The sequence below is a fragment of the Dendropsophus ebraccatus genome, chromosome 6 (assembly GCF_027789765.1).
Source record: "Dendropsophus ebraccatus isolate aDenEbr1 chromosome 6, aDenEbr1.pat, whole genome shotgun sequence".
NCBI classification, from domain to species: Eukaryota; Metazoa; Chordata; class Amphibia; order Anura; family Hylidae; genus Dendropsophus; species Dendropsophus ebraccatus.
Genome location: NC_091459.1, coordinates 58,530,504 through 58,554,849, shown reverse-complemented (window position 1 = coordinate 58,554,849; position 24,346 = coordinate 58,530,504). Strand labels below are relative to the sequence as shown.

The 24,346-nt window shown below is 44.2% G+C and overlaps 1 protein-coding gene across 1 annotated transcript in view; it reads left to right on the top strand.

Annotated features, from left to right (window-relative positions):
- The first annotated feature begins 7,068 nt into the window (after window positions 1–7,068).
- The window catches only part of PHACTR2 (phosphatase and actin regulator 2), a 130,340-nt gene continuing 113,062 nt past the window's right edge, over window positions 7,069–24,346 (top strand). Inside the window, exon 1 of the mRNA XM_069973764.1 lies at window positions 7,069–7,139. Coding sequence (XP_069829865.1) covers window positions 7,127–7,139 — 13 coding nt within the window. The 5' untranslated portion in view covers window positions 7,069–7,126. The remainder of the gene's footprint in view (window positions 7,140–24,346) is intronic.

The following is a 24,346-nucleotide window of genomic DNA, read 5'->3' as shown; positions in this document are numbered from 1 at the left end:
CTGTACAGGTGTGTGTGTGTGTGTGTGTGTGTGCGTGCGTGCGTCTCCCACTTGCTGTACAGGTGTGTGTGTGTCTCCTACTTGCTGTACAGGTATGTGTGTGCATGCGTCTCCCACTTGCTATACAGGTGTGTGTGTGTCTCCTACTTGCTGTACAGGTGTGTGTGTGTGTGTGTGTCTCCCACTTGCTGTACAGGTGTGTGTGTGTGTGTCTCCCACTTGCTGTACAGATGTGTGTGTGTGTGTGTCTCCTACTTGCTGTACAGGTATGTGTGTGTATGCGTCTCCCTCTTGCTATACAGGTGTGTGTGTCTCCTACTTGCTGTACAGGTGTGTGTGTGTGTGTCTCCCACTTGCTGTACAGGTGTGTGTGTGTGTGTCTCCTACTTGCTGTACAGGTGTGTGTGTGTCTCCCACTTGCTGTACAGGTGTGTGTGTGTCTCCCACTTGCTGTACAGGTGTGTGTGTGTATGTCTCCTACTTTTATGTTTCTATTAAGGAAAATCAGTTATCATTTTCATGGTGCCAAATTCACAGACAACATGAAACAAAGTCAAGCTTTCTTATAACAAACATCTATGATTTTGCATTGACTTGAAGAGCTCGGACTTTCAAGGACACACGTCTGCAATAGGTTGGGCAGGGCAAAGTCCCATGATCCCTTGGGCCAGTACAAAGGTGAGGGAATGTCTGCACAAGTGTTAAGTGATGGCCAAACTTCCCCTGGGGCACATCCAGGTGATGGTATCCTGGCTGTATTATTTGTCCCTTTTATAGTGTAGTTATTGGTAAAATTAGTCCTTATTATAATGGATTTCATTTAGTAAGAATATGGTGGTAATTAGAGATGAAAGAACTGGGTTCTGGTTCGAGTCGATCCGAACCCAAACGTTCGGTATTTGATTAGCTGGGGCTGTTGAACTTGGATAAAGCTCTAAGGTTGTCTGGAAAACATGGATACAGCCAATGACTATATCGATGATTTCCACATAGCCTTAGGGCTTCATCCAAGTTCAGCAGCCACTGCTAATCAAATGCCGAAAGTTCGGGTTCGGATGGACTCCAGCATGCTCGAGGTTCGCTCATCTCTAGTGGTAATATTTAGTTGCTATGTGCCGGCAATATGTGGTGACTTTTGTGTAGTGTTGGTATGTATATAATAAGTGTTCCTTTGTATTGTGGTGTTTTGTGACTGTATGGCTACTATATAGAGGTGTACAGTACTCCACTTTGCACCCACTGGTATAAACTGCAGATTATCTGTATGTAAACATTCTGCACCATCCCCACCTCTGTAACAAGGCCCCCATATAGTAATTAGCTCCCTCTGTGCATCCATATATTAGTGAGACCTCTCAATACCCCATATGATATTTAGCCCTCCTTTGTGCCTCTATATAGTAGTTAGGTCCTAATATACATGAATAAATATATGTCAGCAACTTACCTGACTATCAGTTTCGGGTGGGTCTATCTGATCAGTTAAAGGACTTGTTGGTAGCTTATCCTCCCCCTGAAACGTTAGAAGAAACCATGACGTTAGCCATTAGGGTGGATCGTCGTATGCGGGACAGACGTAGGGAGAAAGGAACCTCTGAACTCTGTAAAACCCCTACCTCTCTTCTGTCTCCTTCTAAACCTCCTCCTTCCCTGTTACCATCACCGGAGGAACCCATGCAGATCGGTGCCACCGATGCGAGAACTAGACGAGCCCATCGTATGCAACATAATCTTTGTCTGTACTGTGGCAAAGCTGGACACCGTGTTCGGGAATGTACCTCCAGGCCTGGAACATCGCCGGAAAACTCCAGCGCCTGAGTGACTATCGAGGGGGTCACTCAGGCGCACAGGTACCACTCGATAAGAATAAGTTAATGGTCCCCATCTCTCTATGTTTGGGTGAGAGATGTATTTCGGGGGTTGCCCATGTTGATTCAGGGGCATCGGCTAATTTTATTAATTCCGGGTTTTGGTCCAGTCTGGGGGTATGTCCGCTTCAGCTTAAATGCCCGCTGAGTATTACGGGGGCAGACTTTACCCCATTGGCTCAAGGTAGAATAAAATATATTACTCCTCCTCTTGAAGTAAAAGTGGGGTCGATTCATTCGGAGTGTCTTGATTTTTTGGTTATGGACAATTTGTCTTCTGATGTTATTTTAGGTTTGCCCTGGTTGACCCAGCATAATCCTGTATTTGATTGGGCAAACAGAGAACTTGTTCAATGGGGGCCAGGGTGTGCTGCTCATTGTATTTCCTTGAATTTAACAGAATGTTCTTAATTAGAAGGGGAGATCCCCGAGTTTCTGTCTGATTTTCTTGATGTTTTTGACGAAAAATCGGTGGACGAGTTACCCCCTCATCGTCCATACGATTGTGCTATTGATTTGGTTCCCGATTCTAAATACCCGAAAGGACGAATCTTTAATTTGTCTAGACCATGAGAGACTATGCGGGATTATGTTAAAGAAAGCTTACATAAGGGTCACATCCGTCCCTCCTGTTCTCCCCTTGGGGCAGGATTTTTCTTTGTAGGTAAAAAGGATGGTGGATTACGCCCTTGTATTGATTATCGGGAACTAAATAAAATCACCATTAAAAATCAACACCCGCTCCCGGGCCCGGTGGTTTTCCAAGATTGACCTCCGAGGGGCCTATAATTTGATTCGAATAAAGGAGGGTGATGAGTGGAAGACTGCATTCAATACCCCCGAAGGACACTTTGAATACCTGGTCATGCCCTTCGGGTTGTGTAATGCGCCTGCAGTTTTCCAACGCTTTGTTAACGATGTGTTTCGCGAGTACCTGGGTCGTTTTTTAGTGGTATACTTGGACGATATCTTGATTTTCTCTCCAGATTGGTCTTCACATGTTGATCATGTCCGCAGGGTTATGGAACTCCTTAGACAAAATCAGTTATTTGCCAAGTTGTCGAAGTGCCAGTTTGGAGTTCAGGAGGTCTCCTTTCAGGGATATAAGATCACCCCTATTTCTTTTGGTATGGATCCCCTTAAAGTGGCAGCCATTGAAAAGTGGGAGCGCCCAAGGAATCTTAAGGCTCTTCAAAGATTCCTGGGATTTGCTAATTACTACAGAAAATTTATTAAGGGGTTCTCAGTGATTGCTAAGCCCTTAACTGATCTTACCAGAAAGGGAGCTGATATGGATAACTGGACTCCTGATGCCATTCTGGCCTTCGACAAACTTAAAACATGTTTTTCGGTAGCCCCGGTGTTGATTCAACCTGACTTTGAACAGCCTTTTATTGTCGAGGTGGATGCCTCAGAGGTGGGAGTAGGGGCTGTCCTTTCACAAGGCCCAGAGACACTAACTAATCTCAGACCCATAGCCTACTTCTCTAGAAAATTCACCAAAACCGAAAGCAATTATGATATAGGCAATAGAGAACTCCTGGCCATTAAGTGGGCATTTGACGAATGGAGACATTTTTTAGAGGGGGCTAAACACAAAATTAAGGTTTTAACCGATCATAAAAACCTTGTTTATTTAGATAAAGCCAAGCGTCTTACTCCACGGCAGGCCAGATGGGCATTGTTTTTCACACGGTTTAATTTTGAAATCACCTTCAGGCCAGGTTCCAAAAATGTAAGGGCAGATGCTTTGTCTCGTAGTTTCAACATTAACGAGGTCCCCGTAAAGGAATCTGAAACTATTTTATCTCCTGGGGTGGTGGTGGCTATACTGCAGCCCGATCTGGCTGCTCAAGTGGCTTAGTCTCAGTCTATGGCGCCTAGGAACACCCCGGAGAACAAATTATTCGTTCCCCCAAATCTTCGGTTGAAAGTGCTGGAAGAAACTCATTGTTCAGTACTGGCAGGTCATCCAGGTATTGCTGGTACCAAATATTTACTGTCTCGCCATTATTGGTGGTCATCTTGGGCTAGAGATACTAAACTGTTTGTAGAGGCTTGTGAGATTTGCGCCAGGTCCAAGGTTCCTCGCAGGTTACCAGAGGGACTTCTTCAACCCCTGCCTCTACCTGCTAGACCTTGGACCCACATCTCCATGGATTTCATAACTGACTTACTGACTCTAAGGGTAAAACGGTGATTTGGGTGGTGGTTGATAGGTTCTCTAAGATGTGCCATTTAATTCCTCTCAGCAAGCTTCCTAATGCTCGTACCTTAGCCTCTCTTTTTATCAGTCATATCTTACGTTTGCATAGGGTACCAGAGAATATTGTTTCTGACAGAGGAGTACAGTTCGTATCTAAATTCTGGAGAGAGTTTTGTGGTCGCCTGGGTATATCCTTGTCATTTTCTTCAGCGTTTCATCCGCAGTCCAATGGAAAGACGGAAAGGGTTAATCAGTCACTGGAGCAATTCTTAAGATGTTTTGTTGCAGGTTCACAGGAGAAATGGAGAGAATACTTACCATTGGCTGAGTTTGCCCTAAATAATCGTGAAAGTCAGTCTCTCAAAATGTCGCCGTTCTTTTGTAATTTTGGGTTTAATCCTCGATGTTCTTCTGTACATGCGTCCGAGTCCATTAATCCATCCGCCGAAAGAATCTACAGAAAACTGTGCACAGTTTGGGCCCAGGCTCTTCAGAACCTGGTTAAAGCCCAAGAAAATTGTAAAAAACAATCAAATAAAAGACGCATATCTGGCCCTGAGTACAGGTTAGGTGACAAGGTATGGCTCTCTACTAGAAACTTGAGATTAAGGACACCATCTGGTAAACTTTCTCCAAAATACATTGGTCCTTATGCTATAGTAGAGATCATAAATCCGGTATCACTTAAATTACTTTTGCCTAAGAGTCTAAGAATTCACGATGTTTTCCATAAATCTCTGTTGAAAAAATATGTTAATCCCGTGTTACCATCTTCTCCTCCCGCTCCGTTGGTTATTCAGGGTGAACTAGAGTATGAGGTGGAGAGAATTCTGGATTCTCGCCGAGTTCAAAATTCCTTGCAATATTTAGTTCATTGGAGAGGATTTGGTCCAGAAGAGCGCACTTGGGTAGCAAGTAGGGATATGCATGCGCCACGTCTGGTTAGACAGTTTCATTTGCACAATCCATCGAAGCCTGGTCCCTTAGGTAGAGGTCCGGAGGCCCCTCCTGAAGGGGGGGGTAATGTCAGCAACTTACCTGATCGCGCTCCAGCGTCGTCTGGCCCGGCTGGAGGGCAGCGCTGCCCTCCTCGGCCGGGCCGGGTGACGTCACGGAGACCCGACGGCGTCCCTAGTAACCAAGGGAGCCGCGGGTCTTGCGTTAGTAAGCGTCACCCGGCCGAGCAGCTGAGTGCTGTTGTACTCAGGCTGAGTGACGGATCTCTCTGCCACTCAGCCTGCAGTGCACCAGCTGCTATGTGGCTGGATTCAGGAGGCCGGACTAATCAGTCTCTGGTCCGGGCTCCTGATCCAGTATAAAGTGTTGTAAATGCCAGTTGCAAGTCGCTGGCTATTAGTTTACCTGATCCCAGCTCCCCCTGTCCTTTTCCCGCGTATCCCATCCTAATTCCTTCTGCCTGACTACTCGTGTTCTGATCTCCGCCTGACCTCCGACGATCCCTTGTGTTACCGACTTTGTACTGCGTTGCCTGTGTGGTTTGACCCGGCTTGTTTTACGATTCTTTATTGTGTTTTGTCTGTCCGTGCTGTTCTGTGTTTCACTTACGCAGTGTAGGGAACGCCTTTGTGGTTGTCCGCGACCGTTTAGGGTCGACCGAGGCAATTAGGCAGGGTCAGTGGTGGGTTCAGATTCAGGGCCCACTGTCTCTGTCCTGTCTGTTCTAGCCTGCCCTGACAATATATTAGTTAGGCTTCCTGTGCACCCATATTGTGGTTAGACCCCTCTGTGTCCCTACATTGTATTAGGCCTCTTTGTATCCACATATAGTACTTTGGCCCCTCTTTGCCTCTATGTTTTTAGCTAGGTCCCTCTGTTTTCATATAGTAGTTGGGCCCCTCTGTGTATCTGTATAGTAGTTAGGCCTCTCTGTGCTGGTTGCCCCCCAGTAGGCAGTAACCCCTCCCCATGCAGATACTTCCCTCCCAGTAGGTAGTCACCCGGGTAGGCAGGCATGTCTTGTAGGTAATCCCACCCCAGTATGTAGTATCCCCTATATAAGCATCTCCCTGTAGGTAATCCCCCTAGTATGAAGTATTCCTCATGTGGGCATCACCCTGGTACCCTCCCTTTCAACGAGTAGGCACCCCCTGGCCTGGTAACCCCCCTCGTAGTCCCCCCCCCCCCCCCAGTAGACTGTATTCCCCAAATTAGTCACCTCCTGTAAATAATCCCTCTGGCAGTTAGCCAGCACTCCCACTCCAACCCTAGTAGATCCATCTCCTCACCCTGGTAGTTAGCATGTCTCCCACTGTAGTTAGCCCGCCACCCTTATGTAGACATCAGCCTTTGAAATAATAATAATTATTATTTAATTATTTATTAATTTAAAGCTACACTCCTGCTGCATAGCTGGAGTTTTTGAGCATCATGTAACTGTAGGCACTAACTGTGTAGTAAAGGGCCAGATGCAACACCTGGCGGCCCTCCTAGGAACATGGGGCCCGATACTCTCCTTGGTGCTGACATCAGCGGCTGGGGACTGTGTGGGTTTGGGAGCGGAAAATTGTCTACTGTCTATTTATGTTGCTAAAGCAATTGTGAAATGTGACACAAGGAATAAAAACAGAAACCTTTTTTTATCACCTTTTTATCTTTTTATTTTTCTGCTCCTAGATTGATGGCTTTTCCTTTTTTTATCCTGAAGCCATTAAATGCTCAGGTTTTATTTCTCAGATACCTATGTTTAGAATTGATTTCTGCTAATAGTGAGGACTGGGAGGCTGACTCCTTCAGCTCCCCCTCCCCTACTTTACTTGCTTAGAATAGAATTGAATCTATGGGGCTTCAAGTGCCTCCTCAATAAGCTCAGACTGTCTTAGTCAGCCTATAATGGAGCTAATGGCTGTTTTGTCATCCTTGGAGATCTGAATTTCCTGGTGTTGTGTCTGCTGCTGTTAAAGCAAGAATTGTATGCACTGCAAAGATTGACTGTCAGAAAGGAAGGGCAGAAAAGGGCAGAGAGAACTATTGAGGAGAGGCGAGCAATCACAGGGACGCAGTCATCAACACCAATATACTTGAAGATAAATAAATGGATGATGCTGGTAAGTACAGAATTCTGTCTGTGCATGATGAATAATAGTGCAATGCACCATGTATGTGTGAGCAGATGATTCTTAAACTATCAAATTCTAACCGAAATGTGATTTATTTGTATAACAAACCATGTAATTGTTAGAAGAGCAATGAGCTGATCTACATCATGTAGGATATACCACTAGATAGTTCACCATTGAATTACTAAATGTATCTGTTTAAAACAGAAACCTTGGAATTGCATGTAATGTTCATGTTCTTGCATCATTGATCAGTTTTAGCCTATATCAATGAAAAATAGATATATTTTGCTCAAATGTATCATTGTCAAGTACAAGTTAGCTTGACAGTATATCCATTGTTCTCTCCTGTAACTTGCAAATTATTGGGAGTAATGCGTTTTACTGTCATGGGAACAATAGTGGAAGATAGTAAGCTGAGTGGAGGCAGTAACCTCACGCCAGCTGCATTGTGTCAGCAAGGAAGATGTTAATAAACTGACTGATGGGACTAAAGCCTTTCCTGCTTGTCACAGATGTGTTATTGGGTGGACAGCTAGAAACATGCTGCACAGACATGAGAAGGGGTGAAGTATAATACATTTTTGGTATAATAATGCTTGATATAGGAGGAATAACGGAAATGATATATAACAATGGAGAGAAGAATTCTCACTTGTCTTGTGGTGCTGGCATTCATAGGGTAAAGATTGGATCTGACATGAATAACACCAATGCCACTTCTGTCTATAAACCTCTATAGAACTGATGTGGTACAGGACACAGATGCTGCAGTCTTTCCTATGTGCGCATATTGGGATGTGTGTGGATGGAGCCATGTGCATTTGTCAGTTTGCCTTCTCGCCAGTAATCCTGCTCTATGTTCCCTGCTATAATGAGTGCATGCTGTTTGTTCTTGTAGAAGGCGTTACGTGGGAAGTCATGACATTTGCAGTTACGTACTTTGTTCTTGCCAGTAAGAGGACATATATTTTTATGTTTCCCTTTGTCTGGTATTGTAACCATACATGGATTAATGGGAAGATGCAGAGATGTTGGGAAAGATGCTGCTGCTTGCAGTGCTTTATATATCTCGCTCCCAATAGGGATGTTCTCATTGCATTCTGCAATGTCATCTTTCTGGCTATATTCTGTGATAATGGAATTATTTGGGCATGACCTGTCTTTAAACCGGTATCTTGAGGTTTCATTCCTTGATCCTGACCTTCTATTTTTATTCAGCCATTTATTCAGATAATAATAAATTATTTTGTGCCTTCTCTTTAGATGAACTGCTTTAATATACCATGACTCGTTAGCTTTTTGCCTCTCTCTATTCACCCTGGGTTTGAAAATATTCTTGCAAACTAACTTTCGGCCATGATGACAATCAGAATTGTCAGAATATATTATTAGATACATTAGTAGTGCAGCAATAGAGCTGACCATAAACAATAGGGAGTTGTTTTGGGGCAGCCTAACAGTATACTGTACTTGTTTGGGTAAATTCACACTATGAGTGTGTCATCTGTGGCGTATATACTTAGGTAACCTGTCAAAACAGGATACAAGGACAGGCATACAAGGCCCCATTAACTTAACCTCTTAAGGACATAGGACGTACCGGTACGTCCTATGTCCTCACTTGCACTTCAAAGCGGGGCCGCGCGGCGGCCCCGCTTTGAAGTGCCGCGATCCCGGGTGCCGCGTGTAGCCCGGGACCGCTGCTATTAGCGGGCACGGTCTGATCGCCGTGCCCGCTAATTAGCTAATCGGAGGCAGCTGTCAAAGTTGACAGCTGCCTCCGATTACCGGAGGCAACGTTTCCCTGGTGTCTAGTGGGGGAGATCGCTCCTCCGGGACCTTGTCCCGGAGGAGCTATCTCCGTTACTGATGCCGGCCGGGGACGCGTCCAAGATGGCGCCGTCCTCGGCTCGGCACTCGTTCGTTTTCGGCTGCAGCAGCCGAAAGCAAACGAGTGCCGATCTCATGGATCTCTGCAGCATATCTATGCTGCAGAGATCTCAATGAGAGATCACAGTGTATATACTAGAAGTCCCCCATGGGGGCTTCTAGTATATGTGTAAAAAAAAAAAAAAAGTGTTGTTAATAGTAAAAAGCCCCCTCCCCTAATAAAAGTCTGAATCACCCCCCTTTTCCCAGGTTTTAAATAAAAGTAAACAAATAAATAAATAAATAAACATGTTTGCTATCGCCGCGTGCGTAATCGCCCGAACTATTAATTAATCACATTCCTGATCTCGTACGGTAAACGGCGTCAGCGCAAAAAAATCCCAAAGTGCAAAATTGCGCATTTTTGGTCGCATCAAATCCAGAAAAAATGTAATAAAAAGCGATCAAAAAGACGTATATGGGCAATCAAGGTACCGATAGAAAGATCACATCATGGCGCAAAAAATGACACCTCGCACAGCCCCATAGACCAAAGGATAAAAGCGCTATAAGCCTGGGAATGGAGCAATTTTAAGGAACGTATATTGGTTAACAACGGTTTGAATTTTTTACAGGCCATCAGATACAATATAAGTTATACATGTTATATATCGTTTTAATCGTAACGACTTGAGGAACATGCATAACAAGTCAGTTTTACCCCAGGGCGAATGGCGTAAAAACACATTTCCCCCAAATAAAAGAAATGCGTTTTTTTTTTCAATTTCACCACACTTCGAATTTTTTTCTGGTTTCGCAGTGTACTTTATGCAAAAATTCAGCCTGTAATTGCAAAGTACAATTAGTGACGCAAAAAATAAGGGGTCATGTGGGTTTCTAGGTGGAAAAATGCAAGTGCTATGACCTTTTAAACACAAGGAGGAAAAACCGAAAACGTAAAAACGAAAATGGGCCATGTCCTTAAAGGGTTAAATGACCTGGATATAGCCAGCTACTGGCTATATTTGGATAATTTCCTGCATGTTTACATGTTTGTACTCAGAATCAAAAGTGTGGCACGCCAGGCTTTTGAATAAAAAATAACCATAATACAGTCAATAGCTAAATGAAGTCAATGGGGTATTTGCTGATATCCCATTTTGAAAGTTTTCAAACTTATACATGCCATGGATGGCACAACTGTGATGTGAATGTGTTCTTTATGGGGGAATCATAGAAACAGCCGTTAGCCAACAGCAATCTAAGGTCCATAATAAGCTTTAAATTGTATCCGTCATTATAACATGCCACAGTGTATTTGCTGGATTTATAGATAATGCATTGGTTTGCCATAAATAGTTAAAGGGGTTATCTGAAGAGCAGGAAAGGTCCTACCTCTTCTACACTCTGGCACTCCACCTCATCCCTCTGCACGCCCATGCTAATAACTTCCGCAGATTAGAGGGGGCAGCAGCATGTTGCGGACGCTGTGGGCATTGTATTATGTGTGGGGAAAAACACTCCTGTACACAATGTCCAATGACTGCCCGATGTCGCCACAACATTGGTAACATCAGGCAGCTATAGATCACTTCCAACAAATGCTCCCGCCTCCCTCTCATCTATAGAAGTATCAGCACAGACGGCAAAGGGAGGAAGTGGAGCACTGGAGAGCAGAAGAGGTAGAACCGTTCTAGCACTCTGGTTAGCCCCTTTAAACAACCCAAAAGTTTAATGTAATGAAACAAATCACAATATAACAGCAGCAGCTGTATGTGCCTATTTCATTGTCTTTTTTTCTATTATAAATGCCAACTTTTGTAAATACATTGTGTCCTAAGAAACTCATAAGAAAATGTTAGTAACAAGTGACAGGGAAGAGATGAGTTTTATGGGTCATTTTGTTACACCTTTGGGAAATGTGAGCAGATCTTACTGAATTGGCATACTCTGACCTATATACAGTTATACTCTGACTTTGGTTCAGTCTCTCTATAATATGGGTTGACATGTTGTACTTTTGGTTCATTCCTTAAAATCTGGTTGGTGTATTACAATGCTTTGTCCATTCGGGCAGCCATCTTTATCAGCCATTTCACTTACAAGATCCACCTACTAACTACTGTGCAGCACTAAGGGAAATTTAAAGCTCTTGCTGCAGTTTTTAGTGCCATCATCTTTGAGCCAACACAGGAGTGGATACAAAAGAGAGGCAATGTCTTCTCTTTATACTTATCCCTACTTTTGGATGCGCTTCTGGCTTTGGTTGCAGTAGCTGCCTCAAAAACGGAGATACGAAACGGAGCAGTGAGCGATCAGCTCTTAGCTCTGTATCTTGCACTTCTAGACCACAGGTTGCATTAGGCCAGTGATCTAGAAGTCATCTGGTGCAGTTAGTGCCTGGCGAGCAGTTTGCACTAGGCAACATCCAGTGGGGCATAGTAGCATGGGAGTGACTGGAGGTAGCTTGTTTATATTTTTTACTTAAAGGAGAAGTCTGGTGAAAAAAATAATACAGTGTGGGCAGGGGGTGGGCGGAACATAATAGAGAATGTATACTTACCCTGTGCCCCTGCAGTGCCGCACCCCTGCCAACATCCTTCTGCTCTCCCTCCTGCAACATTACAACATGGCTGATGAATGTCACAGTGACTGGGGCGTAACACCACTGCAGGCCCTGATTGGTTGAGTGGGTACTTTCCCCCAAGTTGTACCATACCGGGAAGCTGGGAGAAAATGATATTTGGCTGGGGTCCAAGAGGGGCACAGAAAGGGGGCTTTCCCTACTTGGGGCACAGGACATGGAACTATCACTGCTTACGGCCCTATTTCAGTTTTCACCTCAGTCAGCAGAGAAGCTAGAATTAGCCCTGTTGTAGCTTCAGGATTTTTTCGTAGCTATAGCTGGAAACACACATTTTGTTTTAGTGGTAGTTTTAGGCACAAAGCTTTGAGTCAAAACCAGGAGTAAATTTAAAAGGAATGGAAAATATAAAGGATGCACTCTATTTACTGCTAAACCCACTTATGGCTTTGACGCATCAAAAGTTATCAAAAACTGCATGTGTGATTCCATTGTCACAGATAGGCATCTTCCGAACCGAGTTTGGTTCAGGTTCGTATGAACCCAAACTCTCGGTAATGATTCCCGCTGTCTGCCCTCTCTGTGCAGCGGGCGGATCCAGCGGGAGGACCGCCTGGAAAACTGGGATACAGCCATAGCCATAGGCTGTATCCCAGTTTTCCAGGCGGTCCTCCCGCTGTATCCACCCGCTCCACGGAGCGGGCAGACAGTGGGTATCTGAACCCTCGGAGGGTTCGGACCATCCCTAGTCACACAAGTAGCAAATTTATGGATAATAATAATAATAATGCTTTTATTTGTATAGCGCACACAGATTCCGCAGCACTTTACATAGTATTCCCAATTATTGCTCCCTGTCCCCATTAGGGCTCACAATCTAAATTCACCTATCTGTATGTTTTGGGTGTGGGAGGAAACCGGAGTACGCGGAGGAAACCCACGCAAACACGGAGAGAACATACAAACTCTTTGCAGATGTTGTACTTGGTGAAATTTGAACCCAGGACCCCAGCGCTGCAAGGCTACAGTGCTAATCACTCTCATGTTCAGGTTTTGTGATGATGTATTTGAAGCCAATACCAGGAACAGATCATAACTTAAAGACATGGAATTGAGACTTCTCCTGTACCTGTCATGATGGGCCGATGAACATAGAGCAAAAGAGGTGGAAGTTTCAAGCGGAGCCCGCGCCACCTTTTTTGCTCTGTGTGCACGGGCCCTATATCTAGACGTTTGGGCCTCCATGGCTACGAACATGCCATGAGAATGTAGTGCATGTGACCCCCATTTTGATCCAGAATGGGTCTCACTACGGTCTCATGGCATGTTTGTAGCCATGGAGGCCAGAACTTATGGATTAACAGTGGAAATCAGGCATCAGGCATCAGGCCATCATCCACTTTAAAGTCCTGGTTTTGGCTTCAAAAGCTGCATCAAAAAAACTATAAAGCTCCCTGTAGCTGCATACCTCATCTTTCCGGCGCCGGTCTTCTTTCCTTAGTCGGTCACGCCTACCTATGCATATTTAATTATGCATAAGGAGGTCGGTCCTTATGTAGGCGTGACTGAAGGAGGATTCACACTGGTAGGGGCTTATTAAAAAAAAGACAATATAAATGCTATATTTGCCACACATTTTTTTGAAAAAGAAATGCAGTGTCCAGATGTTAAATGTCATACCTGCGTAGCACTTTTCTTATTCGAGTTTTTTTAACAATTTAGTGGCACAACGTGTCGGTACAGGAGCACAGAGATTTGATTGTTTTGGAGCTGTTGCTGGGAGGATGATGCCGGGATCTCCGCGGTCTGGTCCATGCACGGAGCGCATCTTTGGAATATGTGAATGTGGTCTTAGGTCATTATACATTTAGTTTGTACAGCAACTTGAGTTTGCCATACAAATATCTGCAGTCTTGCAGGGACACGACCCAGTCTGCTGTTACATCTGCTGCTGCGTTACTTCAGGAAGGAGTTAATATCCTTTATGTTCAGCAATGATTCAGACACCTGCTTGAGAGGCACCAGATGGAAGGAATGGTTGCGAAAGCTGGAGATTTTTAGTGTGAAGCATAATAAACATTGCCAGGAAGCATCTTTCTGCATCCGTCTATTGAAGTGCTAATGGTGCACAATGATGAGAGTTGTGAGAACCTGTCATTTCCTGGAACACACTTATAATTGAATTACTTTATATTGCTCAATAGTCCAAACACCCACCAACAACCCAGGATGGCTAAGCTGCTCAAAACAATATTAAAGCTCTTACAGCTTCATTGCTGTCTGTATGTGACAAGTGTTCATTATCCGATGAGGTCACCTTCTGCAATGTTGGTCCTAGCAGTAAAGTGAAGGCTTTAGACCAGGGATGGGGAACCTTCAGGCCTCCAGCTGTTGCAAAACGACAATACTCATCATGCCTGGACAGCCAAAGCTTTAGCAATGTGTGCATAGAACTGTTCACCTTATTATGAACACAAAATACAGATGCATACTATAGTTAGAGGTATCTATTCTAATACATCTTATGACTAGTGTTAAGGGGATCTGTCAGGTTCAGCAATGTTATCCAAACACACATTCTTGGCACTTGATTGCCCATGGCTGCAGAGGCTGGATGCTGCCCTAGGATAATAGGAAAACATGGATTCAGCTAATGACTATATCCATGTTTTTCAAGACTCCATAGGGCGCCGCGGGCAATCAAGCGCCAAGAATTCGGGTTCATATAATGTTTCCTAAGCCGTACATTTTGACAGGCGCACTCAACATTACTAATGAACACGGTAAAGGTCTCCCACTTGTGTCCTGTATTTTTGAGTCACAAAGAACAGCTGCTGCAAAGAGCAGCTCCCACTCTGGCCGATTTGCCGTGACCATGTACTGCCTAATCACCCGTTTATTCTGTGTCTGCATACACCTCCTCCTGGCAGAGGTAGAGGAGTCGGACTTCATTCTGACAAGAGCGTTAGATACTTTTCTGAATAATGCACTCCAATATCCTGCACAGTGCTAGTGATACATTAGAGCCCTATATCATCATTGGCGTTGCCTTTTATAGAATATCTAAAAGCCTGCTTTGATAAATTTGATACATTTTGATAAATCTGATCTAAAGGACAAAAAAACAAAACAGCTTTTTGCTTTATACCCTTTTATAAATAATGTACTGCTCCACTGTGGTCCACCATATTTTCTCCTATAGGATAAGAATTCTGCATAATTAATATAAAATTTATATAACCGTAGATAATATTTTCCTTCTGTATAGTAAAATCAGAATTCTGATTTTCTTTGGACCATTTTTTAGGATTGGGCTGAAACAGGATCATGCTAAAAAATCTTGGCCTGAATGCAGAATGGAATCTTGAATTTGGTACATTCAAAATGTTAAGGTAATTTCATTCTGTTGTTCATAGATACTACAATAACTAAATAACTACCTGAGCTGCATGGATAAGACCTCATAGTCCATGTTCACACAAGACGAAAATACAGCCGTATTTTGATACTTAAGGTCATAAATAAAGAGCATGATCATTATTTATTACCATAATTATCAAATTACGGCTGTATTTTTGCCTCAAAAATTGTTGTGTGAGTCATAAGTTGGATGGAGCCATGATACAGCACTAATTGCTACACCTACAGTGCACAGAATCAGGCTTTACCATGTGCATGAGGCTTTAGATTAAGGATACAGCAGTCCTTTTTAGTTGTTAGTTGCTACTGAATGACAGCATAAGGCTATGTTCACACACTTTCAAAAAGACTTCTGTTTTTGTTGGACATTTGTCATTTACCGGCAAATAACTGCTGTTATTTTATAATAATGGCCATTATATGAATAATGATGACTTTAAATAACAGCCTTTTATTGACGGCCATGCAACAAAAATGGCTGTCATTTTCAGGGTGTCTGTGAATATAGATTAAGATGTTCACATGGCAAAAACAGATTGAGGCCATGATCGCATAAGATCTTTTTCTGACTGCTTTTGGATGGCCATCAATTTGGTTCCAAATATTGCCTGTTATATCAAAACAACGACTTTTATTTGGACGAGAAATGATCGCTGTCTCCAAACAAATGGTCATCAAACGATGTTGTATGGTCTTGACTTTAAAGCGTAACTGTCATTTCAATTTTTCAGAAATAAATAAGTATTAATAGTACAAACTCTATAATATGTTTTATTAAGCAAAAGAGTTTCCTGTGTGTGTGTGTGGGGGGGGGGGGGGGGACACAACAGTTACACTTGTCACTCCCTTTCCATATAAGGAGTCCAGAACCATTCATTCTCTATGAGCGACGGACTCATCTCAGCGACGCGCGCGCTCGATCAAGTAAGTATGAGAGGCTCTAGCAGGGGGTCGAGAGCCTGTCACCTCAGCACCGGGGGTGACAGGTCCTCTTTAAGCTTATATTGTGGACATTTCAAATCTTACCTTATAATGGACTTATTTGTTATTTGTTGCCCCCGGCTATGATGCCGATGTGGGAAGAGATATGCGGTTCCACGGCCATTAAGCCCTGCTCCTATAGCAATGTCCACCAATAACAATAACATGCCTTTTTGAGGGGTGAGACCACAAAGAAGTCCTTTATGTGGTAAGATATTAAATGTCCACAATATAAGCTTAAAGAGAACCAATCACGGGCAAATGTTTTTTTTTATTGCTCCATTTAATGAGATTTAATTTTTAATAAATTTTTGTAAATATAATTAATAAATTTTTTTGCCGGGTTTTTAATATATTTGCATTTCCGTTCACTGTCGCGCGCCGGCTCTTTTCAAAAGAGCCGGCGCGCGACAGGAAACTCCCGGCATGCCGAGCGGCGGGAAGGGCTCCCATGAGCCTTTGCCCGCCACTCTGTAAATACACAGTGATCCCGCGCTATACAGTGCGAGATCACTGTGTATAAATGTCCTAACTGACAGTTTAGTTTATCTCTGAAGATACAGACTGCCTTTGCAGTCTGTATCTTATATTTTACCTAATCCATCCTAGCGGCGCAGTAAGGCCGAGCGCGGCCATCTTGATTATGTCCCTTGCGTTCCAATGGTGCGTTCCACCGTCGGACCGCAAGTGACGCCATCAAGATGGCGCCCGGCTTTACTGCACCGCTACAGAGGACTGGGTAAAGTATAAGATACAGACTGCTTTTTCAGGAATAGACTTTATGAAGATATCTTATACTTTACCTAGTCCTCTGTAGCGGTGCTGTAAAGCCGGGCGCCATGTTGACGACGTCACTTGCGGTCCGACGGTGGAACGCATCATTGGAACCCAAGGGACATAATCAAGATGGCCGCACCCGGCCTTACTGCGCCGCTAGGATGGATTAGGTAAATTAGAAAGATACAGACTGCAAAGGCAGTCTGTATCTTCAGAGATAGACTTAGGGAGAGAGGAACTTTTACAACAGGGACAGTTAAATTTAGGTGATTGGTCCTCTTTAAGGTAGCTTCACAAGTAACGGACTGCTGCATATTTGCAGCAAAATCCACTGTGAATCCTGGTACTGTGATCTTCAATGGGGTTACATACCCGCAGCAGAATTTTAATTCCGCTGCGAGTATGTAACACTGGCCCCTTTTAACCACCCGTAGCTTACATTACCTGGTTCGCGCTCTGGCTGCTTCTGAGGCTCCAGTAGGTCCCGCTGAGCCAATCAGTGATTTCGGCAGGAGCATGCATGAAAGTTCCTCTGCGGGTAAGTAACCCCATCGAAGATCATAGTACCAGGCTTCGCTGCAAACTCGCAGCGTGAAATCCGCTGTGAATCCGGCACGTGTGAAGCTACCCTTAAGAATGGTGCTGAGAACTCCTGATATGGAAAAGGGGTGACAGTATCACTTTAATGATAGATTAAAGGGGTACTCCGGCGGGGGGGGGCATTTTCTTCCTGACACCGGGTAGGAGGTGGCTGAGGGAAACGACGTCCACTCACCTCCCTGGTTCCAGCGGCAGGTCCCGTATTGCGGCGCTTCCTGGTGTCTGACTCGGGCCCGAGAAAATGTTCATGACCATGCACAGTAACTAGTACTGTGGAGGGGTTATTTTTCAATTTGTATTAGCTATAGATAAATGCTTTCTTAAAGGGGTTCTGTCATTAAGAAAACTAGATTTAGACCATGTTCACACACATTTTTTTTTTTTTTTTGATACTTAAAATAATGGCCGTTATTTTCAGTCTCCAATGATTTCCATTGAAGTCTATAGAAACAACGGCTGTTAGTTCACACAATGTATATTGATCACAGGGGCTGTCAAACTGATGAACCTCCTTTCAACAACAAAATTTAATGGACCACACACAAAAGAGTGTTGAAAGTGGCCATCATTCAGCCTAAACCTAAATAATGTTATTGTAAAGACCCCAAAGTATGTTATATAATACTGTTATTTGGCAAAATAACGGGCGTCGAAAATTGTTGTGTGAACATGGCCTTAAACAAGCAAGGTCAGTTTAGAGAGAACACCTGAGAGTGATTAAATCAATGGGGAAAGAGGGTGGAGGCAGCATGACTACATGATGATGCCTCCTTAACTGGGTGCAAGGGGAGTGGATTCAAGATTATTGTTTTTAAAAAAAAAAGCTGTGTTGCAGCAGACGGCCCGGCAGAGCGCGCACTCCCATCATCCTCCGGTGCGGGCAGCGGGAGACAGAGACACTGACTGTGCTGGGTGCCCCTGCAGCCTCTATAATTCATGAAAGTGGCTGCAGGACACTTCCGGCAGAGGCTGTGTCTCTGTCTCCCGCTGCCCGCACCGGAGGATGATGGGAGAGGAGCTGCTGGGACCAGGGACAGGTGAGTTACTGTTTTTTATTTTCTTTTTCTGCTGGGGGAAGTGCGGGGGATCGGGAGATGGGCGGGTGTCACTGGTGGGGGAATTGGATACTATATGGGGACCTATTGGGGGGATTTAATGCTATATGTGACACTACTGGGGTACTATATAGGGCACTACTTGGGGCATTGGATACTATATGGGGCACTATTGGGGGGGTTGCATACTATATAGGCGGATTGCATACTATATGGGTTACTATTGGAGGGGATTGGATACTATATGGGCGGATTGCATATTATATGGGGCACTATTGGAGGGGATTGGATACTATATGGGGCACTATTGGGGGGATTGGATACTATATAGGGCACTATATGGGCGGATTGCATACTATATGGGCACTATTGGGGGGATTGGATACTATATGGGGCACTATTGGGGGGACTGGATACTATATGGGGCACTATTGGGGGGATTGGATACTATATAGGGCACTATATTGGGGGGATTGGATACTATATGGGCACTATATGGGCGTATTGCATACTATATGGGAACTATTGGGGGGATTGGATACTATATGGGCACTATATGGGCAGATTGCATACTATATGGGGCACTATTGGAGGGGATTGGATACTATATGGGGCACTATTGGGGGGATTGGATACTATATAGGGCACTATATTGGGGGATTGGATACTATATGGGCACTATATTGGCGGATTGCATACTATATGGGAACTATTGGGGGGATTGGATACTATATGGGCACTATATGGGCGGATTGCATACTATATGGGGCACTATTGGAGGGGATTGGATACTATATGGGGCACTTTTGGGGGGACTGGATACTATATAGGGCACTATTGGGGGGGTTGGATACTATATGTGCCCTAATAGGGGCGGATTGCATACTATATGGGACACTATTGGAGGGGATTGGATACTATATGGGGCACTATTGGGGGGACTGGATACTATATAGGGCACTATTGGGGGGATTGGCTATTATATGGGCACTATATGGGCGGATTGCATACTATATGGGGCACTATTGGGGGGATTGGATACTATCTGGGGCCCTATTGGGGGGATTGGCTACCGTATGGAGTGCTATGGCGGGGATTGCTACCATATGAGACACTATGGGGGGGCCTTACAACTATATGGGGCACTATTGGGGGAGTAACTACTATATGAGGCAGTACAGGAAGGAGTTAGCTATCATATTGGGCACTAATGAGAGGATTAAAAACTATTGGGGGGCTAACTACAATAACTATAATATACAATATAATCTTTTCCTTCCCTACCCCACCCTGGGATGGTGTCTCAGAGGAGCAGGTCGCATCCTTCATCTATGACCTGCTGCCTGTTGTGCTTAGATAACCTGCTGGAAAGACCTGCGATAGGGTAGGCAGGGTAGGCGGTTGATAAGACCCTCCTATATGCTGTGCTCCGTGTTGTGCGTAGGGGAAGGGGTTCCTTTCAGCTTTTCTTGCCAGATTTAGAAACTGAGACAGGCCGGATTCCGAGCGGGGGTTCCCCTCGGAATTTCCACCTGTTTTACTCAGTGAGAACGTACCTTATGTGCTAAAAAAAGATGTGGCTTTAGCGAAACTGACACTTTAATATCTCTAATAAAACCACCAACTCACATAAATAGCAATACAGACACAGTATCAATGTATTGATGTATTACTTGTCATCTGTTCACAGTGTCACAGAGGCATGATGTTGGTGCACTCACTACATGATTGACAGATTATAGGGAGGACACTCACCTGGGTCATCAACATTATGGCATCTGTGAATCCACCCTAACAGTGACCACATGGTACTTTCCTACATAGAAGTTGATCACTAGGTACCAGATGTTAAAGTTATGAATTCTGGCACTTTTGCTCAGTGTGAACGGGCCCATATACATACAGCTAGTATATGCCATTTTTGTACCAGATTTCACTTCTGCAGGCTTTATCTGTAATATGCAATTGTCCCTGATATAGTGGGTGGAATCTGTTATAATGATATCTTGCACAAACAGAACAGGCGATACTTCTTCCCTATATCTGGATCACACATTCTCAGAAGCAGCTGCAGTATGGAGAACATTATAGAGCAGTACTAAGATTAGCAAGCTGTAAATCAAGCCCACTCCCAAGACTTCTAGGCTGCATATAACCTTATAACTGATCCCTCTGTGAGCTGCTGGTATGTCTTGCCTCTAGGGATGGATTTGAGCTCTTTTACAAAGCGAATGCTAAGGTAGGGGGCGGGAAAAGAATCTAATTAAGGAAGAAAGAGGCACTTTTGCTCTGATGACATACATTGCAACATTTCCTATATTCCCTTATATTTCCTTATATTGATATATGCAACATTTGCTGAAAGAACAATGACCATTTAACTTTGAACATAATGGACCCTGTAAATGCTCCATACGTCAAAATCTAATTATTCTCTATAAAATGTACAAATAAATCAGTGGTCAAGAAGTCCACCAAATAAGCTTTCACAGTGTTAGTAGTTGCCCAGTAAAAGTACAGTACCTATTGCTAAGGATAAAAAGTAATCAGCTTTTTCCAAAAAGACTATTGTAATGTGTTGATAAGTCAAATTCTTGAGATCCTGAAATTAATGGCAGAGTATCTTGTTCCATCCAGCACAGACCCCTCATGTCTTTATGATGGTGCTCACAATGTGCTTTATGTCAGATGTCAATAGTCTGGCCTTCCAACTTGAGAGCCCCTTAGTAATGGCAGTATTATGTGTTCCTTCAAAAGCTTTTCCAGGAAGACCACTGAAATATTAATTAAAGGTCACATGGCATGTCAAGGCCATTCTAGAGACCTTCAGAGATAGAGATGTTCTTTACTAGCTATACTGTAAAAAGTAATGTTCTCTCTGTTGACTGTAGACATGTCATTCGTGATTTAAGCTTTTATTTATATATAAGCTATAATGACTTTGCCTAAAATGTGCATGTCATGGAATTACCTACATATTCTGCCATTGCAGCACTATCTGTATGCAGTTATTTCTGCCACCCTGCAGTTCTTCATAAGAAAAAAAATGGACTCTGTAGGATGTAGCCTTTATAGGATGTGCCTCTGTAGTTTTTAAAGTCAGAAGTTACTTAATATTTATCACTCCTTTTGACTCCATTCTCCTCTACACACTGCAGTAATACTGTATTACATATAGAAACAGATCAGAATGTCGCTGAATGTCGCTCCGATTTGCTAGAGACGACACAAACAAGTGTTTTGTGAATTCTCTTGCAGATTATCCATTGATCAACAACAGAATCCTCAAGTTCACGAAAATTTTTAGCATTTTTATCAAAGTTTAAAATTAAAAACCCTTCTGTTTGAGTGCTCCTCTAGTTTACAGTCAGGCTATATACTTATATATTTGGCCTCTGGTGATTGTCATGCATATTGAGCATGTCCGTGGAGCACAGCAGTGGTGGACAAACCACATGTGCACAGGGGCCTGGAGAGGGAGAGAATGTACTGTTCTGCCATCGCGGGACGGCCTCCATGTGTCCCGCTCCCCACCGCACTGCTTCCCACCCCATAGGCGTACTATCTTATAATTTGATAGCACAGTACGCCTGTGGTGCTAGGGGCAGTGTCGGCCTGGCCCTTGCCTGATGCGCGGTCTCTGGGGTGTCCCTGGGATTACCCAGCAGAGCATGCACCAGTGACCTCAGTATGCGCCGCAGGCCTGTACTTCCGGTAGAGGGAGTACTTGTTAAAGATGCTCCCTGTACCGGAAGTACCAGCCCCGGTGCACATTGAGGTCACTGGTGCGTGCTCTGCTGGGTAATCGCCGAGACACCCCCTGAGAGCGCGCATCAGCCGGGGGCCAGGCTGAAAGGGGAAGAGAAGAAGACAGCTGCAGCGGGGGGGGCGAGGTGTTAGGTGAGTTGTGTTTTTTTCTTTTTGTCTGGGAACAACATTAGGGGGCCATGTATTAGAGGGCCATGTATAAGGGGGCTATATATTAGGGGATAATCTATAAGGAGGGAAATCTATAAGGGGGACATGTATTAGGGGGCAGTCTATAAGGAGAAAATGTATTAGGGGGCAATCTACTGTATAAGGGGACATGTACAAGGGGACAATCTATAAGGGGGACATGTATTAGGGGGCAATCTATAAAGGGGACATGTACAAGGGGGCATCTATAAGGGGGATATGTATTAGGGGGCAATCTATAAGGGGGACATGTATAGGGAAGAAATCTATAAGGGGGGGCATGTATAAGGGGGACATCTATAAGGGCGATGGACAACACGTGGGGGAGCATCTATAAGTGGGATAACACAGAGGTGGCATATACTATAAGGGGGATCACATAGAGTCAGCCTACCCACTAAATGAGGGTGTAAAGGAGCTAATACAGATGTTCAGTTTGGAAAGAGATGAGGATGGTGCCAGAGTGAGAAGTCTAATATGTTTGTCTGGCAGATTCTGTGGATTCGTGGCTCAAAGAAGTTGTTATGATGGCCCAGGGCAGAAAAAGAAAGAAGAAAAGAAGAAAATGAAAGGGGAACAACTCTGATCAGAGAAGACGTCCCCTTTGAGTCACTGTATATAACTGCACTGTAATGTATATGGTGTATAGATCCTATGTAGGGCTGGCTCTACCTCTATATGACTAGATTAGGGGATATTGATCCTTGTACAGTGGATTTTATCCAGTAGCAGCGGTGGCATAAGAAAATCCGTGTTGTGCTACCATGGATTGTTGGATTGTTTGGGCAGGGTTAGGGGGCGTGTCTTGGGGGCACGGGTGTGGTTAGGGGGTGTGTTTTTTGTTTTGTTGGGGCGTGTCTATGTCCCTCTTTGCAGTCAAAGTTGGGAGGTATGCTGTAGTGCAGATTGAGCGGGCTAAACATAAGGAACAGAATAGAGCAGAAGGACCTCTCGGCATCCTGCTGTTCTATTCAGTGTCATAGACCACTTTGTGCCCACAGCCTATGAGAGGCCGAGACGTGATATCTCCAGCCGGCGCAATTATATTACGCCATCTCGCCTGCTGGAGGATCCGTTCCCATGGCTCACAGACTGGAGCCAGAAGATGGAGAAGACCTGCTCCATGTCTGGAATAGTTGAGTATGATGTGTTTTGTTTTTTTATGTTGGAAGACAACGGGGTTCATCATTACTAGATAAGTGAATTTACAGCAGGTACAAAGCAAAACCCTTTTTTCCTATCTGCATTCTGCTCATCAGACTGCGGGCTTTGAAGTCTTCTCTGCTCCGTGCCGCTCCTCCACGACTGCTGGGAAATGCTGGGATCACTTCGCTTCAATCCTACTGTAAATTAATAAATCATTACTATGGGTTTGGGCTTTATACAGCCAGGGGCATTTTTACTCTGGGTGGGGGGCTGTACACAACAGAGGCCATTATAACTATGGGTGGGGGGCTGTACACAACATAGGCCATTATAACTATGGGTGGGGGGCTGTACAAAACAGGGGGTATGATTAGAGTAGGTGGGGGGGGGCTGTATACAACCGGGGACATTATTATTATGGGTGTGGGGGGTGTTGTTTATGGCACAGGCACATTTTTTTGCGCAGGAGCCTGTGCATTCTGTGTCCGTCCCCTGCAGCACAGTAATCATACATTGTTGTACAAGGCCCCGTTTACACTTCAGGAAAATAAGATTTCCTGACCCATAGGGTTTTATTGAGCACAGACACTCTTCAGAAAATTATAGGGCATGTCCTATAATTGTCCGGAACTCCAACACGGATGCCTTATAGAATCCATATGCTTTGCTTGGCAGCCTGGGCTGGCACCAGCACCCGGGCAAGTACTGCTGGGTTCTGACACTGCCCTTTTAACCGTACACACTCCTAATTAGGAGCGCATAGTAACATAGTTAAAGGGAACCTGTCACCTGTCATTCGGACG